The following is a 19,145-nucleotide window of genomic DNA, read 5'->3' as shown; positions in this document are numbered from 1 at the left end:
TCAACCCTTCAAACTGAAAGACAGAGCCAACAGACAAACAGCAATACCCTGCCAAGGTAGTAAACTTTTAAGTGGCATTTTGTCCGCAGGGACAACATAGACCACCCCAAGAAGCAATATACTCGAGAAAGTCTCGATTGTAAGTAATCATAATCATACAAACACCATCATCAATATCAAATCCATGAAAACCAATTACTTTCCCTCCTATTTGAATCACCACATACATGTCACAACACCCATTCCCAACAAAAGGAAACACATTTTCTACCATTTCCCATTACCTCCAATTTAGTAAAACAATTAGCCAACTCAAACAAACCCATAGCTTCTTTCTCAAAACCCTACCTAAACCCCTGTACCAACATTTTTTAACTCAGTTCCTCACCCAGCTACTCCGGGGACCAGGTGACAACCTCGGCTACCCACGCCACGTGTTCGACCAAATACCCAACTGCAAAAACGAGTTCCTTTGGACTTCCCTTATACGCTCCCATGTTTTTCAGGGTCATTTTATCCAATCTATCCTATTATACTCTAGAATGCAGAGGAAAGGCATATCCCCGTCTGGGTTCACCTTCTCCTCTGTTCTCAATGCTTGTGCTCGCGTCCCGGCAATGTTCGAAGGCAAGCAAGTTCATGCAAGTGTCGAAAAATCAGGTTTCTTGAGGAACAATGTAGTGCAAACAGCATTGCTTGATCTGTACGCAAAGTGTGGATTCCTGTTAGACGCGCAAAGATTGTTCAATGCAATGGAAGAGAAAGATGTTGTTGCTTGGACAGCAATGATTTGTGGTTACACTAAGGTGGGATTGATGGATGAAGCGTGGTGCTTGTTTGATGCCATGGAGGAACGCAATGTGGTTTCTTGGACAGCTATGGTTGCTGGATATGCAGATTATGGTGACATGGGAGCAGCTAAGGAGTTTTATGACAGGATGGTGGAGAAGAATTCAGTTGCTTGGCTTGCTATGATCGCGGGCTATGGGAAATGCGGTAACGTGAGTGAGGCTAGAAGAGTGTTTGACGAGACAGTAAAGCCGGATGCTTCGTGTTGGGCAGCAATGGTGGCTTGCTATGCGCAGAATGGATATGCAAAGGAAGCTATTGAAATGTACGTGTTAATGAGAGATCAAAGTGTCAGAATAACTGACGTTGCAATAGTAGGTGCTCTTTCTGCTTGTACCCAATTTGGAGATGTTAAAATGGCGGAGGCATTGGCTAAGAATATTGAAGAAGGATGTTGCGGTAAGTTATACTGGTATTAGTAATTAGTATGGTACTATTCCATTTGTATTTGAATGCTCGGATTGATTAGTTTCTTCTGGATTTTTATTGTGTCTTTCCATCTATATACATAAAAGAAGTTGTGATACTGATTCTTCTTTTTTAACTTCTTATCTGCATAACAAATTCAGATAGGACGCTCTTTGTATCCAATGCGTTAATACACATGCATGCAAAATTTGGATGTATGGAGCAGGCCTGGATGGAATTCAGTAGAATGAAGGAGAGGGATGTAGTATCTTACAGCACCATGATCGCAGCCCTTTCTGACCATGGCCAGTTCCAGGAAGCTTTGGTTTTATTCTCAAAGATGCGAAAGGAAGGAATTAAACCAAACCAGGTTACATTCATAGGTGTCCTTAATGCCTGTAGTCATGGTGGATTGGTTGAGGAAGGATGCAAGCTCTTTGAGCTGATGACGCAAATTCTTAAAATAGTGCCATTGAGCGAGCACCTTACTTGCGTGGTTGACCTCCTTGGAAGAGCCGGGCACCTTGAGAAAGCATACAATCTTATCATTGAATATGGAGATGCCTCGGATGCTGGAATTTGGGGTGCTTTGCTTGGAGCTTGTAGGGTTTACGGTAATGCTGAGTTGGGTGAGATTGCAGCTAGTCATCTCTTTGAAATTGAACCTGAAAATGTTGGAAATTATGTGCTTTTGGCAAATATTTATGCTTCATTGAATAAATGGGAGGATGCAGAGAGACTACGGAAGGTGATTAGCGAAAAAGAAAAGAGGAAATCTCCTGGTTGTAGCTGGGTATCCAATTGAGAAACAAAGAACAAGTAAAATCTTGTGAATTTATTATATATGGCTCTGGTTTATAGTCACTCATTCCTCAATCTTAAGCAAAATGGCCCATGTAACCTTATTACCCGTAACCCTTGTTTACTTCTAGTTTCCATCAAAGCATCCAATTTAAAATGATTTTTTTCATCAAGTCCAGATGAATTCATTTCCAGAGTCCATTTTATGACAAAATCTGGTTCAAACGTTTGACCTATTCAGCCATGGAAATACGGTTAGGTCTAATATTGAATAAGAGTGCCGTATATGTAATTCTCAAGAAAATTTTCTACGGTTCAAATTTGTTAAATATAAGACTAAATGTTTAATTTGGGATCAAAATTTTTGAGTTTTTGTTAATTTAGGATCAAAGGTTTCAATTGTAACAATTATGGGTCAAATTTTTTCAGTTTTTTACAATTAGAAGTTAAGATGAGAAGTGTTTGACGTGTATAGGACATGCGCATGATGTGGATGTTGACTAGAAAGAATAAGATACGAAAAGGTAGCTTGATCAGAAAGTTTTTTTTGTTAAATCAAAACAATTCAAATTATGACGTGACATGTAATTATATTTTTATCATAGCTTGTAAGAACTAAATTTTTTAATATAACGTATAACAATTAAATTTTTAACATATCGTGTAACAATTATATTTTTCAATATGTCGTGTAAGACACTAATATATTTTATAAAATAACCTGTTATGGAAGTTTTGTTTAATTATTTACTACTGTTTACTATTCACTATATACATTTTTATGAGTATATACTTGAAGATCTTATTTTATTTGGTTAAAATATGTTACTAAAAAAAGGAGGTATGAAGTATGTTCATATATATAACAAAAATAAATACGTTACGTGTAAAAGTAAAATAATAAATTTACTATTAGCGGAAATCAAATCATAAAGCACTAGTTTATGTACAATCAAATACAACGTACATTTGAAGATTGAAATCCAATACAGCAAGGAGCAGGACTTGCTGTGGATTATTTGTGAGGAACACGTTGGCAATTGAGTGCGAATTTCAGGGCGATCGATTCTAAGGGGTTTGGTATTTATTCCTCTTCAGTTGTTTCGCTCTAGTGTACATTTGCCGTATTATGCGGTCCTAATGGGTGGGAATTAAGGGATGAGTTGTGTTAGGTTAGGTTATGTGTCAACAGAGGCGGAGCCTCCTTATAGGATGGGGGGTTATATATTATATACAAAATTTTAAATATTTTATAAATTTTTTTAATAGTCCACCCAAAATAATTTTTTATTTAATAATTAATACAAATAAAGAATAACAAAAATAATTTTATATGCTTGACTCTGTTTTAAATATTTTTATTTTTTTCTTCAATTTATATTATTATTATTTTATTTATTTTTATTTTATTTACTCATATATTCTGAATCTTTATAGATTTTCTTTCACAAATTTCTATGACCATCAATCATATTTATTTTCTTTCTTTTTTATTATGTCATATGTAAATTTTATCTTCTACTTCTTATATTCTTTTTTTATGTTATGTGTATTTTATTTTCTATGATTTTAATATTTAAAAATAAATAAATTATTATGTAATTCTCAAATATAAATTGTAGTGTTACACTGTTACTTAGAATTTCATCAATATATTATTTTTTATTCAGAATAACCAATTCATTCTAAAATGTATATTGCAAACTTTAAATAACAAGAATATACATATATAATTGATAGAATGAAGTAATTGTATTTCTTGCAATACAATTTTATTTATTGTATATATTTTTAATTGCTTTCAAAATCATTTTTTATTTAATAATTAGTTTTATTCTTCAAACTGTTTAATAAAATTAGATTCATTATGATTAGCATATTACTAGTTAAGCCCAACAAATAAATTCTAAATTAATATGTTAAGCCTATCAAATTAAAAAAAAAAAGTGAGTCTACTTATCCAAACCCGTTAATTTTTAATATAAATATAAGCTTATCATAACATATTATATCTTAATAGTTTAACCTAATAGTCTATCATAATATATTATATTTCAATAGTTCAATTCAATAATCCAATATGTAAATTAGCAATTTAAGAGATAAATAGAAAATAAGAAGAGAGTTAGAACACACAAAGGAAGCAGTTATTCCTTTAAGTTTAAAAAATTATTTGCTCTTCCGCTCTTGCATGCCAAGAGTGAGAGAGACTCATTTTATGGTTTCATTCAATCATATATATAAATGATATTATCATTATTGTTAATCTGCATTTTTTTGTATGTCAAATATCTTTTGAATTTTATTTAATTTTTTGGATTAGTGATAATCGAAATATATATAAAATTCTCTTTAACTGTTTAACATCTCTTTCTGTTTGGCCCCCCCTTTGAAAATGCTCTAGCTCCGTCCTTGTGTGTCAAGGATACTAACCTTGAGTTTTTGCTATAAGGGAATGATTGTTCAGGGGTTGTTTTTTTAGAGTTTGAGCTTTTTGCAAGTTTTTTTTTTTGTTTTTGAAAATTAATTCTAGAATTCATTATTAGGGGGCGTTCCCCTTGTTAAAAAGGGAAAAGATTTTACGTCTTTATATTGCCAATTGTTGTATAAATGCCTGCTTCACAGATGCTTAAACCTACAATATCAAACTGACATTAGCCCTTCCAATTATACATAGAGGCCATGCCAGAACAATAGTCCCAACAATTGTTTCAAAACAAAACTCAAGATAACGAGCCATTACATTCAACAATCAAAATAGTAGCTTTAAAGAGAGATAAGAAGCCGCCTTTCTCGTCAACTCATAATAGCCAATTTCCCATAGTTAATTTTGATACACTTGCCATGAAACATTCTCTTGATTGTTGACAACTGAAGATGCTTCATCCTTGACCATTTGATGTTTTCCTTTCTCCTGCATTGGACAAAGTCACGATATCGGCATTTGGCCACTTAGGAGATCAGATTAAAAACAGCCAAAATGCCTAAAAATGTTTCTTAACCTATGTTCCAAAGTAACAAAACTCAAAGAAGACAAAAAGCCTGTAAAAAGTTGGAGCTCCCCAAGCTATGATTTCAATCACACCAATGAATCGAAAAAATGAACCTAACCTATCTTCCATAAATGTACTCATACAAAAAACAAGAATCTATGCAAAGTGAAAAACTCCTAAAACTGTAGGGAGATGTGAATGAATTTATGGAAAGACCAACAACTCCTTGCTGTTCTCTAGATATAAGCTGGTGAGTGCATGGTTGTTATGTTTGAAACCAACTCTTTTTCTTTTTTTTCTCTCTCTCTTTTTGTTTTTTTATTTCTTCTTTTTCTTTCTCATGGTGCAGTTGATTGTAACTCCTTAGTAGTTTGTAGTTCCTTGTAGTGAGCGCTGAGCTACCTTCTACATTCTTCATCTCTCCTTTTTCCTTAACATTTTACATATCCTCTATTAACTACCTCTATCAACATTTGCCACCATCCCACCTAGCCTTCCTTCACCTTTTAATTGTCAAAATCATCTTTCCCTTCTCTATTAACCTCAAGATGTAACCCCCGTTCCTCTTATCTCTCCTTTAGCATCTCCCTTCTCAAGACAGTCTTACCACTATTGGAAAAAAAAATGTATTTCATAAGGTTTCAACGTCCTACATTATTAAGGTACAACAAGAGGTAAGTGCTTTAAATAAGCAAACTCATTATGGACTAGTTGCAAGGAAAGAAAAAGGAGCGAGCTCGCGCATACATGAGATTGGGCTTGGCTTAGAGAAAACTCAAATTTCTCCCTACGCGTGAGTATACACGTGGGCTCGACTTAAGTGCATTTTTTGTACTTCGATTTATAACTCTCCTGATTTGGTGCAAACTAATAAGAAAAGGTATGTTGAATCTTAGAAAATAACCACTACAATTATTTTGTATCAAGTTTCGTACTCTAAATGGGCGAAAATTATCTTTAAGTATAGTGAAATCACATCTCAAATTTTTTTGAAATTTTCTGTGCTTTGTTCTCATTCTAGTTGAATTAGTCTCAAACTTTACCTACGTTCCAATTAAATCAATCTCAAACTTTACCTGCATGCTAACTGATTTATAACTCCCCTGATTTGATGCAAACTAATAAGGAAGGGTATGTTGAATCTTGGAAGATAAGTGTTACAGTTCCTTTGCATCAAGTTTCATACTTCGAAAAGGCAAAAATTATCTTTAACGACAATGAAATCACACCTCAGACTCTTTTGAAATTTTTCGTTCTTCGTTCTCATTCTAGTTGAATCAATTTCAAACTTTACCTACATGCTAAGTGATTTATAACTCTCCTGATTTGGTGCAATGTTCACTTAAACTTAATGTTGAATCCCCTGATTTGGTGTACCGTTTACTTCATTCTTAACTTATAAATACAGCCTCTACACCTTAATCACAACACACCAACAGTTCTCTCATTTCCTTTAAAGCTTTTTTGCATAATTTATGTATTTTCCTTGCTTATTCTTGCTATCTCTCATTAGTTGGTGCAAATTGATGAGGAAGGGTTTGTTGAATCTTAAAGGATAATCGTTACAGTCCTTTTGCACTAAGTTTTGTACTCCAAAGGGGTGAAAATTATCTTTAAGGACAATAAAATCACGTCTCAGACTTTCTTAAAATTTTCAATGCTTTGTTATTCCGTCAACAATCTTAAGAATAATTTGGGATAAGTTTTATTTTATTATTATTTTCTTTCAACGTTATTATTATTATTATTATTATTATTATTATTATGTAATCCTTACAAGTAAACTTGCAGTGTGCAAATTTCTCTAACCTCATGAAACTAGAAGCTAGAACTGTCACATTGGAATGGGTGGATTATCGTGACAATTTTAAATTTTCAAATACTATATCTTAGCTTTGATGACTTAAGTTTGACTAAGGAATTGTTTAAATTGCTTTACCTCATTATTGACTTTGCATTATTGCCATTGTAAAGTTACAATCTTTTAACTTATACTTCACTATTTACTCCTTCAGATTACGGGGTGCCAAAGCTTTTCCTACTTTTAGGTGTAATTGGCTTTAGTTATACCCATTTCTTTGTTTGCTCATTTGTTTAGGAAATGTTTTCTACATTACATTGTTAAAGGTGATGGATTTACATAAAAAGTTTAAATGGCGGTATATATATTATGGTGCATGTGGTTAGAATGAGAAAGCATGGCTTTGATGATTTTAATTGTGGTTTAACATGGTTGTTAAAATTGATTTAAAACAAATTTAAAAGGATATCGTTATATATATATAAGTACTGCTATATATAGTGATTTACAAAGCTGATAAATAAGCCCTTTAATTTGATTTTATCCACAAGGTTTACTTCAAAATAGAATCCTTATTTCTAGTGCCATAAAGTGGCTGTTTTATGAGATTTCTACTCTGTTTGGAAATGTGCAAATGGTATATGAAATGCACTTGCTTAATTGTTGTTTTAAACGTTATTGGATACATGTTGGTTTTGACTTGTGTTCATGGTTGAAAATGTTTTATGCTCATCTTATTTTCATTATATGTTATGATGTATGCCTTTTAGCTAATTATGAGCTAATGCCATGTTGCGTTATTGTCCATATTTAAATGCCATGACAAGTTAGATTCAATTTTATTTAAGTTAAAAAAGATTTCTTATGTAGATAACCCAATTGTAACTTTCATTAATGGTTTAAATGTTATATGAACCATGTTGGCAAATGAATCACCTTGTTGGTTTGAAAAAATTGTGAGAGTGTAACGTGATTAATGAAAATCATATCTCACATAAAGAATTTTTTGTTCATAGAAGTTACAAACTTCACCAAAAATTTGTGATTTATGTTTCATTCTTTATAGGGTTGGTTCATAGCTTAAAAAGCACTAATCATAATACATTACACTCAAATGAAATTTGATCCAGCAAAAACTTTATATATTTCATGAGGTTTCAACATCCCACATTGTTAAAATACAAAAATATATGTGTGTTTTAATTTCTTTCTTTGCATACCTTTTCTATTTTCTTTGCTTTCTTGTTGGGTTCTTTTTTCTCTAGAAAAAATCTATCTGTTATTTCTGCTATCCCTTACTAGTTTATGTAAACTAATAAGCAATGGTCTGTTGAATCCTGAAAGATAACCGCAGCCACAACATATGCACCAATAGTTCTCCATTCTTTTTTCTCTAGAAAAATCTTTTTGTTATTTCTATTATCCCTTACTAATTTATGCAAACTAATAAGCAATGGTCTGTTAAATCTTGAAAGATAACTACTACAATCTTTTTACATCGAGTTTCGTATTTCAAAAAGGTGAAAATTATCTTTAAAGATAACGAAATCATACCTCAGATGTTTCTGAAATTTTTTGTATTTCGTTTTTTCACCAACAACCACTCTCCCTATACGCACGCTCAACTCACTTATCCTCATTCACTTATTTCATTTCAACCCCTAAGAGATTCGTCACTATCTCCCTGTTCTTCCAAATCCTGATGACTTTATCATTCCTCTCTTTTTTCAACCTTCCTTCTCTCTAATGTTTTTCTGCCCCACCTTAAAATCCCTCCATTCCCCACTACTCCCTTTCCTCAAATGTTTTCGCAAAACTCTCTTGCATTTATTATCCTTTCTCTTACGAAACTCTCTTGCATTTATTATCCTTTCTCTTGCCATCAATGTATTCCAACTCTTATAGGTTCTAATTCCTGCATTTTTGCATACAAGGGTAAGAAGTTCCTTTTGCTTAAACTTCTTCAACTCATGCCTAATTTTTAATAAAATTTATTTGTTTTTCAAAAAAATGTATATTATATGTTATTAGTTAACAAGTACTAATATTTTAATTAAAAAAATAGTAAAAATTTACGTTTAGATGTACATGTAATACTAAAATTATAATGTGATTTTACTATTAATGGAAATGAAATCATAATGTAATAATTTACGTAAAATCAAATACGATATACATTTGTAGATTGAAATCCAGTACATATATAACATTCATCATACACAATAGAATTATTTAAATTAAAACTAATAATCCATGCCATGTGTCACAAATTACGCTCATTCGCCTAAATATGTGATAGTCCGTGCAGCACTTGAGTGAACGTTTTCACGTAAATCAGCTAATACTCGGTTATATCTTATCCAACATTAATAATAACAGCAAATCAGACTATGAGAACTCGCATCAAAATCAAAAAGCATATCGAATGCCATATATACAACTATTAAGTCATAAAAAAGAAAAATATTTTATTAATATGAAATTAATTACAAAGGAACCAAAACACGCCATCGTCGGGCCATAGGGGCAACCCCAGATGATTCACTACAAACATATCTTTACTAGTGAGGCAACCCAACAATCTGTCGATTACCCATCCCTTATTTACGAGATTTTACAAGTATTCTACTAGTAGCCATTACAACGCTTGAAATGATAACATTTCTTTCCTAAAAGATCTTTCTCCCTAAAAACTTAATAAGTATTTTTGGAGGTATTACCATGAGCCATTACATTGTTTGAAAGAAAGACATTTCCCTTACAGGTATAAAGACTCAATCTTATAGATAACTCTACCCTATCATAGTCTGATACAAAGTTGACTCATGACACCATGGATTAGTCCCTGCAGAGCGAAAAAATCCCAAAGCAATACTAAAACATGGGTTCATAATCCGATTCGAATGGGTAAACATTGCGAGAAAAGAAAATGTGGCTCCCCTTGGTAGTGGTTGAAGTTCCGTTGTTTAAGTCATACCAAACCAAATCCTTATAGTTGATCACAACCGCAACATCACTCCTATAAAGATGAACGATGGTATCCTCATAGGCACTGTTGACAATCTCCCTCGCCAGCTTCCAAGTTCTTCTCGAATAATTTTCCATCACCCATATTTCCACTTTGTCCACATCCATGGCATACCTTAAAAGAGCTAGTTTTCCTTCGTACTGGACAAGCGCCTTTTTAAGATAAAAAGTGGTCTCGTCAGTGAAATTTTCTGGCAAGTCAATCAGCTCCCACTTTTCGCTGTTAATGTCGAAGGCAAATATCTGCTGGCTAAATGTGAACCAATGGAATGCTCCGCTAGCAAAAACTGGAGGTGCTTCACTCAACAGCACAAAACCAGATGATTTTATGTTCTCTAACCTCTTCCAAGCACCTTTTTCCGAATCAAAAATCTCACATATGATGGTGCAACCCCTGCAATTAATTGCTAGATGCATGTCATTGTGGGGAATGAAAGGATCAGTAAGATGTGAAAATGAAATGAAAATTTACCGTGAAGCATCCTTGGGCTCTGAGAGTCGAACTACCTTGTAATGCAAGGGGCGAGAATGGAGAACCACCATTGCGTTTCTGTAAGTAGTAAACCTTGTTTTGGGGTTTGGTATTTTCACCCATTCGCCCGTAGTTGGCTTGCAAACATAGTGAAATCTTGATCTGAGGCTCTCACAGTAGACCAAACCCTGATTTGACACGGCTCGAACAATTGCCAGCACGGGCAACATATCTAAGGACAGTGACCTGTCTTGGAAGGGGTTTCCCTGAGAAGCAAAGGCAGTATATAACTTCAAGCCAAGGCATTGGATGAAGAACCCTGAAAGAATTCCATTCCTTTTGCAATAAAGCTTCATAAAACTCGGCTCATAGGTTACATGGTTCCACTCTTTGCTCACCAGCCTGCATCGTTCCAGGGTTTCAAGTGAAACCCTCGTCAATATTTCAAACATCGGATCTTGAGGCAAATATGGGCAGTGCTGGCTTTTAATAATCTCCACGGAATCCATATCTTTTGTTTCTCGACAGATGATCTCCATAGAAATTGAATTGAAACAAGAGTAATTCAGAAATCAGAGAAGAACTTATGGATTGGAATGAACAGTCACGTAGAAATGTGCATGGAATAAGGCTTCTATTTATAAGAGATTTTATAATGGTCGTCTCTGTTAAGTGAATGCTACCTGAAATCATGAATTAAATCCAGTTTTTCACTGAAAATACCAAAGATTTTCATTTTTCCGTTTAAGGAAAATTATTTGAAGATGATGGAGGGTCATGCTCTCTCCATAAAAGTGGTAGCCAGAATTAGTCATCAAGCTGGCATTTGACATATGTTTTTGGCTTCCAAAATTCACATAGAGAATTTACATTTTTACTGATTTTTCCAATTTCATATATTGGATACTACTAAACTAGGCCCTCAAGCCCTCAAGACTCATAAATTTTTAAATCTGAAAACTTTGATATTTCCCCATTTTCCAAAATTACGCATGATTCCAAAAGATTTTTTTCTCTTTTAGGTTTCCTGCCATAAACATCTTAGTGCAATAATAGGTGCCACACAAAAAGTTATAAGCCTATGAATTTCTTCACCAATATGCAACATGAAACTGTGATTGTTAATAAGACTTGATTAATTACACGCCAATTATATACTTTAGTCATATATATGAATTTCTTTTCTAGTTAATTGAAAATATACAAAATTAATTCTAAAAGTCAAATGAATTTTTGAAACTTTTGTTTGAGAAAACACAAAAAAACTATGTAATTCAACGGTCCTGTCAGTTAATAAGTGCCCGATTCAACGGTTTTGTCAGTTAATAAGTACCCGAAAAGTCGTTAAATTAGCCATATTAAAAAAATAACAAAAATTTGACCTAACCATCATTATTACATCTTCTTAAATGGAAGGGAAAAAAAATTCAAGATTAATGAAATTACCATATAAAACACTTTAGTAGTACATTTGTAACAATGAATAGCATCATAATTGTTAAATCGAGACACATATCGTGTATTGAAATTTTAGTTTTTAGTATCGAGTATCACGTATCGTATTGTAAGATACGGCAAAAAATTAAAATTAATTATAAATAACATTTATACGTGAAAAATAAAGAAAATATTTTTAAAATGTTATCTTTTTAATGGAATTGAAGATTATAGAACATAAATTGAAAAAATGATTATTTTTTAATTAAAATTCTCAATATATTTCTTTATAATATATTTTAAAATAAAATATATTATTTTTTATGTTAATTTATTAATTATAAATTATAAAACACTTATCATGTTGAAATCAAAAAGAAGAATTCAATTTTTTAATATTTTGTAAGATGCGCTCTCATATCATAAGATACGTATCATGTGTCATATGATACGATTTTTATTCTTCATCAAATGCAATACAATTATCGTGATATATATATAATTTTTTCTTAAGATTATATCATAGTATACAATATGTATCGCATATCGTACGATGTTGATAACTATGAATAGCACTATTATATATGTTACAAAAACCTCTGCAAACAATGACAAATCCAAAATATAAATCAAGACATAAACATCTATTTTGAGTAAGGATTATTTAAAAGTAATATATTTTTATCGTTAACAAGTGTACAAAAGTATAAATTAAAATATATGCATGGAAACTAATCATATACACAAAGGTATACACAGCCGGCCCGACGGCGTGAATTAGCAAGGATTATTAGGATACAAAATTTGTCATTTTATTTGTTTTCCAAGTTTCATAGAGATAGAACGATGCAACTTTTAGGCGTGCTTATGAACTATGAAGACTACCATCTATTTATCTATTCAACTCATAGTTACCGTCGTACGTGCAGGAAGATTCCATAAAGAAAATTTTATTTAATCATCTTCATCTATTAGAGGATTATGATATATGATGAGTTTAGCAAACAAGTAATGGAACTTCTTTGGGTGGCCGTTCTTGAAACCAACGTTAATTAATCTACTATGAATCTTTGTTGGTGCGGCGGCTCCGTAATATCTTTGAAAACCCCATGCATTAAGTTTCCTTGAATAGTTTACCAGGTTCCATTGATTTCCAAGCCCTTTTCAGGCTTTTACTCCCTCCTTACTTTGTTTCAATATCAAGCCATGCCCCTCATCTACTTCGCCCTGGTTCTAATACTTGGAACCATAGCCATTGCAATTATAGTTTTCACTTTCGTCATGATCGGAAGCTGCGCCAATCCTCCCTGGTCATCTGTTCCAAGGTCCACCAACCCTGTTGGAGAGAGGAGTTCATCGGCTTTATTGAACCTGAGCCCTTATTTAGCTTCCTCGTTCAAGTACCGGAAAGGGATGGAAAAGGCACAAGCAGCTGGGGGAACGGAAACGGAATGCGTGGTGTGCCTGTTAAGATTTGAAGATGATGACGAGGTACGACAGCTTCATGGGTGTAAGCACTCTTTCCATGCTCCTTGTATTGATATGTGGATGTACTCTCATTCCAATTGCCCGCTTTGTCGCACCCCTGTTGATCGACGAGCTGCTCTTGATTTCGTATCAGATGACAACTCCTCGTCCATCGACGTCTTGACAGATATTAGTATCACTCCTTAACCATTAACTCTTTGCCCTTTCTCCTTAAAACAAGAGCAATTGCTGCAAAAGTACAAGCTCTTAAATTATTGATGGATACTAATTGTTCTAATAATGTTTTTGTTACGCCGTTATTGTATGTATTTTTATGTAATTTATGTTATTAATCTAGTAATTAGAATTCGATGTTTTATTTATGGAAATCATGCCTTGCTAATGTATATAAACGTAAAACACAATTTAATTTCTTGATTAATAGTACCAAGAAAAATATATTGGAACAACTTGAAATTGATGTACATTATGAGTATGTTAATCTTAATTAAGGTGTTGATCCCTGCTCATAGTTTGTTAATCAAATTCATTATATATGCTGCACAATGTATAACATCAAAAAAATATGAGTGTGTTGTGGATGTAAATGGAAAATGGTCACAAATCCAATATTAAAAGCTTTGAATTTACTGTTTAGATGAATGATTCTTTCCCACTTTGGGAATGTGTGAATTTGATATTTAGATAAATGATTCTTTCCCACTTTGGGAATGTCTGAATTTAATATTTAGATAAATGATTCTTTCCCACTTTGGGAATGTCACATATCTCTTATATACGAAGTCAAACTTATCTTTGATCGTATTTTGAAGGTAACCTTTGGCCTAGAAAATGACAGCTTGTGAGAAATTGAATTGGTAAAGCATTTATTTGCAGACAAAGTTTTCTTCTTATGCTTATTGGAGACATCGACTAGACTTCGGCAGTAAGACAAGTCCTCCACCTAAGGTCAATTACCACTGTCTGTTCGAGTACTGGTCGTACAGTCATACCAGATTCTCTCACATAGAAATTTCCTTTTGCAATATTTCAATATTGATTGCTATCTGATAAATCAGGATATATGTTAGTGTTCCAACTCTGCTCTCTGTGGCCCTTCTATTGCAGATATTGCATTCATTTTTGAATGGACGTTTAAGGTGAGTAGCTGACAAGACGTACAACTGATATTATCCTTCTTAGAGTTACTAAAATGGCATTATGCCCATAATTAAATACAAACCAAATACTCTTGGATTTTCCAGATTTCCCTTCGTCATTCCTTATTGTAGGAGTGATGGACCGTCATCATATCCCTTTTCTTTTGGGCTAAGCCTCGGCCTTGTCAGTTGTCACCAACACTTGGTTATAAAAATGATTGTAAAACTTCATCTTCCTTTGCCGTTTAGCCCATTATCAATATACAAATGCCTGCTTACTTTTGAATAGTTTTGTATTTGAAGGGATTAAACCTTGTGTTCAGTCTGTGAATTCGTCATCTGAGAGAAAGTTGGTTACCTGGATTCCAATGATATCATCCTTTATGGTTTGATTTGATTCTTGTTGAAGCCGGTTGTATAGACTAATCATCTGGTAGGATGGACTTGATATTGAAGTACTGGAACTCACAATCTAGTTGAAGTTAAAGTAGTATCTTTTTGTGGATACAGGCAAAGTGCTCTGACATGAGAGTCTTGCAATGCAGAGGAGAATCTCAGTAAATTCCATCAGCAAAATTAGGCTAAGAGATGTGGACTAACAAACTAAATTTCCCAATCCCATAGAAGCAGTTTGAGTTTTGATACTCTTGAAATGTCAGTCCTGATTAATGAGCCCGATGAAAATGAAGATCGTGATGCCGACAAAGCTTCAAAGCAATGTAAGAAAAGCCCACCTGGTGCCCATCCCCAAAGACTCAAAGCAACCAGGAAACATTCCGGACACAGGGCCCACCCTCTAAAGCCCATAATAAGTTGAAACCAGTTCAAGAGAATCAGACCCACAACAATGGCCCCATAAGTCCATATATGTCCCATACAAGAGAGAGCGGCCCAATCTTGGATCAAGCCCAGTTCAGCAGCAGCTCTGATAAATTTCAGAAGCTATTGAAATTTTGACAGCTTGAGAATCGCCACTATACCTGAAGCCCATGACTGGTTTTACAGGTACTTGGCTTATCCAGGCCACTATTTTGCATAAAAATGTTCTATAATTTGCTTAGAAACACTAGCACGACTTTCGTTTTTAAATAAGAGATTCATATGGATAAATTTCAAATATCTTTAAAATATATATGTACAATTTGAATAAGTCTGTATTTTGTCGAGTCAATTCTTTTATATGGCAAGCTCAAAGACTCAATTTATGTTTAACAGTAATGCTATATATGCAAGTAGATATTATTGCAGGTCAAGTTATCATATGATATAAAGTAAACAGTGACCATATATATAATCAGCACTAACCTTGACCAAATCATAAAATCTACATCAACAAGACAGATACCTAAATATTTTTCCATCTAATATTATAATTAGATGTTAACCCTTTTGCCATGTTGCTGAAAGCAAGCAAAGCACACAACTGTGGCCGCATATATATCGATAATCAAACTTTTCCCTGAAAAATTTTATCATGATAATCTCACCTGTTTTGTTTTTTGTCTTTGATCAGTGTTGAAGTGGCTTAGTTGTAGTCTCAATCAAAGTGATGAGCCGATGGTTACCCAAAAGGACCAACTAATAAGTGAGCTCTCTGACTTTGAAAACAAAAGGAATCATTCGCTGTCTCCTTTTGGGAAAATAACCACCAAACTACAAAACTTAAAGACGCCTTTGTGCACACCTAACGCATGTATTCTCAACCATCTTCGAATATCGTCTTTGTATTAACTCTCGCCGAAATTTGGGTGCCTGATTTCGCTCTTCATCGACTGTACATGTCTATCTGTTGATAATACAGCTTCCAACTTCGTCTTTGACGTTGAATGTTCTTTACTAGAGCCACCTTCCTAATCTGTCACTTCTCTCTTGGAAACCTTTTTTTTCTGCTGGAGATGTCATTATCTCTTGAAGTTACATAGAATATTAAAAAAACTTTAATATTATACGACTAATAATATCATTTTACTATATATTGACCATATGACTTGATGATATATAAGAAAATTATTGGATATTTTCAAATAAAAGATATTAGAATAAAAGGAAAATTTATGATGGTTGAAAATTTAAAATTAAGAAAAAAGTTATGTCTGTTAGAAGTAAGTAAATAAATAAATAAAAAGATGAGTCACGTCTATTAGAAAAGATCAAGAGGATCAACTAATTGAAATAGACACAAGCAGTGTCTGTTGGGAACAGACATCTAAACCTATAAAAGAGAACCTTCTTTACCAACAGAACGTACATCAAAAAATAGAAAAGTCTTTCTTTCATTTCTCAAATATTCTTCAAGTTTTCTTCTATATTATTTTTCTGTAGAAAAATATTATAGAAGTTTGATAATCTTGTTATACTCTGGTCATGAGTGCTCAGTGGATTGATTTCGTCAGTGCAAAATACCATCAATCATTGGGCATCATTGTATCTTCGAGGTTTATACGCCGGTAATTCTTTTGCACACTACAAGTAGGGGTAAATAAAACCTTAAAGACAGTAACATTGATACCCGCCCTGAAGCCAATTTCTACATTATCCAATTCGATGTTCTAACAATCTTAAGGTTTTATTTCCATTCCAACAATGGCTGCTGCTACAAGTGGAACACTAAGAGGATTGGCTTCTAACTTTGTAAAATTGGACCAGTTTGATGGAGGAAACTTTCTAAGATGGCAAAAAAAGATGCATTTCCTGCTATCAACCTTGAAAGTTGTATTGACTACACCTCGATCAAAAAAATGAGAACATGAGTATGTTCTGCAACGAGAGAGGGGCAAAAATTGGACAATGTCGATTATATGTGCAAGGGTCACATCTTGAATGGTTTGGCTGATGGCTTATTTGACACATACCATAACGAGGCTACTGTAAAAAAATTATAGGACAAACTGGAAGCCAAGTACATGACAAAAGATGCTACAAGTAAGAAATTTCTTGTTAGTCGCTTTAATAATTATCAAATGGTCGATGAACGTTCTGTTATAGAACATCTACGAGAAATTAAAAGAATCCTTAATTAGTTTAAACAATATAAAATGAAAATAGATGAAACTATAGTTGTATTCTCCATTATAGACAAACTTTCTCCATCATGGAAAGACTTTAAAAGAAGTTTGAAACACCAAAAGGAAGAAATAACTCTTGAGGCTTTGGCAAAGCATCTTCAAATTGAAGAGGAATACAAGAAACAAGAACAAGTTGTTGTTTCTGGTGAAGTCAAAGTACATGTTGTGAAGGAAGGGCAGACCACTAAACTTGCTAAAAAGAAGTTTAGGTAGATTGCTAATGGGCCAAAATTCAAAAGACAAAACAAAAGCACATGTTTCGATTGTAGAAAAACAGGACATCTCAAGAATGAATGTCGATTATTGAAGAAGAAAAATAATTCTTTAAGAAGAAAAGCTTCTAAAAATTTTGTAGCCATGATTTCTGAAATCAATGTGCTTGAAGAAAATGATGCTTGGTGGGTTTATTCTAGAGCAACAAAGCATGTGTACAATGACAAGAGTCTTTTCAAAAATTTCACACCAAGTGAGTGTGGAAATTTTCTATACATGAGAAATTTTTCTACAGCAATGATGAAAGGCAAAGGGACTGTTGAACTTGAATTCACTCATGGAAAAACTTTGGCTTCGAAATATGTATACTATGTTCCAGAAGTTAGGAAAAATTTAGTGTTTGAAAGTTTATTAAATAAATTTGGTTTCAAGCTTGTATTTGAGGCAGAAAAATTCATTCTATCCAAAAGGAAAATTTTTGTTGGGAAAGGTTACATGTGTGATGGAATGTTCAAATTAAATATTTTTAATAATAATAAGTATAAAACAGTTATTTCTGCTTATATGATGGAATTTTCTTATTTATGACATTATAGATTAGGACATTTAAATTATAAAAGATTGGATGACATATATAGAATGGACTTAATTCCAAAATTTAATCCAAATATTGATAAATACAATACATGCATGCTAACAAAAATAACTAGAAATCCTTATCCTAAAGTTAAAAGAAGTACCAAATTACTTGAATTAATACATTGTGATGTGTGTGATATGCATAGTACACCTACATTAGCTGGAAAGAAATATTTTGTCATATTCATTGATGATTTCTCTAGATATTGCTATGTATATTTGTTGCATTTTAAAAATTAAATATTTGATAAATTTAAGATTTATAAATCAGAAGTTGAATTACAATATGAATATTTTATTTAGTGTTTAAGATCGGATAGAGGTGAAGAATATTATAGTCCAAGTTATTTTGCCTCCACTGGAATAATCTATCATATTTCAGCACCTTACACACCATAACATAATGGTGTAGCAGAAAGGAAAAAAAAAGATCTTGATTGAAATAGTAAATACTATGTTATCATATTCAAGTCTTAGAAAAGATTTTTGGGAAGAAGCTGTCGTGACGTGCGGGTCCGGGAACCCGTCCGCCAGACGCGGGGCGAAAATTAAAATCGCAAGGTGTGGGAGTCGCCACCAATCTTTTTTATCTAGGTGTGATGGGTCACCTATTAACCCGATTCTAAACGACGAAGTCCTAAATTAATTTTAGGTCTGTCGAAAGAGCGATAAACTGGTCTTCATATTTTTTAGAGTTGGGTTCGGGAGTGCGATTACGCACGGAGAAGGGTTAGCACCTCTGTGACGCCCGTTCCACAAACGGTACCATAAAATCATATATTATCCTAACCCATTAATTTTATTCTTATGTTT

At 33.2% G+C, this 19,145-nt stretch overlaps 3 protein-coding genes across 3 annotated transcripts; 2 read left to right on the top strand and 1 right to left on the bottom strand.

Moving 5' to 3' along the window:
* Positions 6-2,227, top strand: LOC18596202 (putative pentatricopeptide repeat-containing protein At5g37570). The gene is made up of 2 exons (XM_018122658.1): positions 6-1,248; positions 1,419-2,227. Exons 1-2 carry the CDS (start codon positions 228-230, stop codon positions 2,060-2,062), a joined length of 1,665 nt encoding a protein of 554 aa, XP_017978147.1. The 5' UTR covers positions 6-227; the 3' UTR covers positions 2,063-2,227.
* On the bottom strand, positions 9,727-10,860 carry LOC18596201 (putative F-box protein At3g17490). Its single transcript, XM_007024530.2, has 2 exons — positions 10,352-10,860; positions 9,727-10,273 (listed from the first exon to the last, which is right to left on the bottom strand). The coding sequence occupies exons 1-2, from the start codon at positions 10,858-10,860 to the stop codon at positions 9,727-9,729; spliced, it is 1,056 nt and encodes a 351-aa protein (XP_007024592.2).
* Positions 12,995-13,462, top strand: LOC18596200 (RING-H2 finger protein ATL33). The gene has a single exon (XM_018122832.1). The coding sequence runs from the start codon at positions 12,995-12,997 to the stop codon at positions 13,460-13,462; it is 468 nt and encodes a 155-aa protein (XP_017978321.1).

This window comes from Theobroma cacao, chromosome 6 (assembly GCF_000208745.1).
Source record: "Theobroma cacao cultivar B97-61/B2 chromosome 6, Criollo_cocoa_genome_V2, whole genome shotgun sequence".
Classification (NCBI taxonomy): Eukaryota; Viridiplantae; Streptophyta; class Magnoliopsida; order Malvales; family Malvaceae; genus Theobroma; species Theobroma cacao.
Note: the sequence above shows the minus strand (reverse complement) of the source record. Positions and strands in the feature narration are given on the sequence as shown.

What these genes read in the sequence shown, in the direction of transcription:
- LOC18596202 (XM_018122658.1), top strand. Translation starts at nt 228, where the DNA reads ATGTCACAACACCCATTCCCAACAAAAGGAAACACATTTTCTACCATT. An exon ending in TATTGAAGAAGGATGTTGCG is followed by an intron (nt 1,249 to 1,418) that starts GTAAGTTATACT and finishes TAACAAATTCAG; the next exon opens with ATAGGACGCTCTTTGTATCC.
- LOC18596201 (XM_007024530.2), bottom strand. Translation starts at nt 10,860, where the DNA reads ATGGATTCCGTGGAGATTATTAAAAGCCAGCACTGCCCATATTTGCCT. An exon ending in GAGCCCAAGGATGCTTCACG is followed by an intron (nt 10,274 to 10,351) that starts GTAAATTTTCAT and finishes AATTAATTGCAG; the next exon opens with GGGTTGCACCATCATATGTG.
- LOC18596200 (XM_018122832.1), top strand. Translation starts at nt 12,995, where the DNA reads ATGCCCCTCATCTACTTCGCCCTGGTTCTAATACTTGGAACCATAGCC.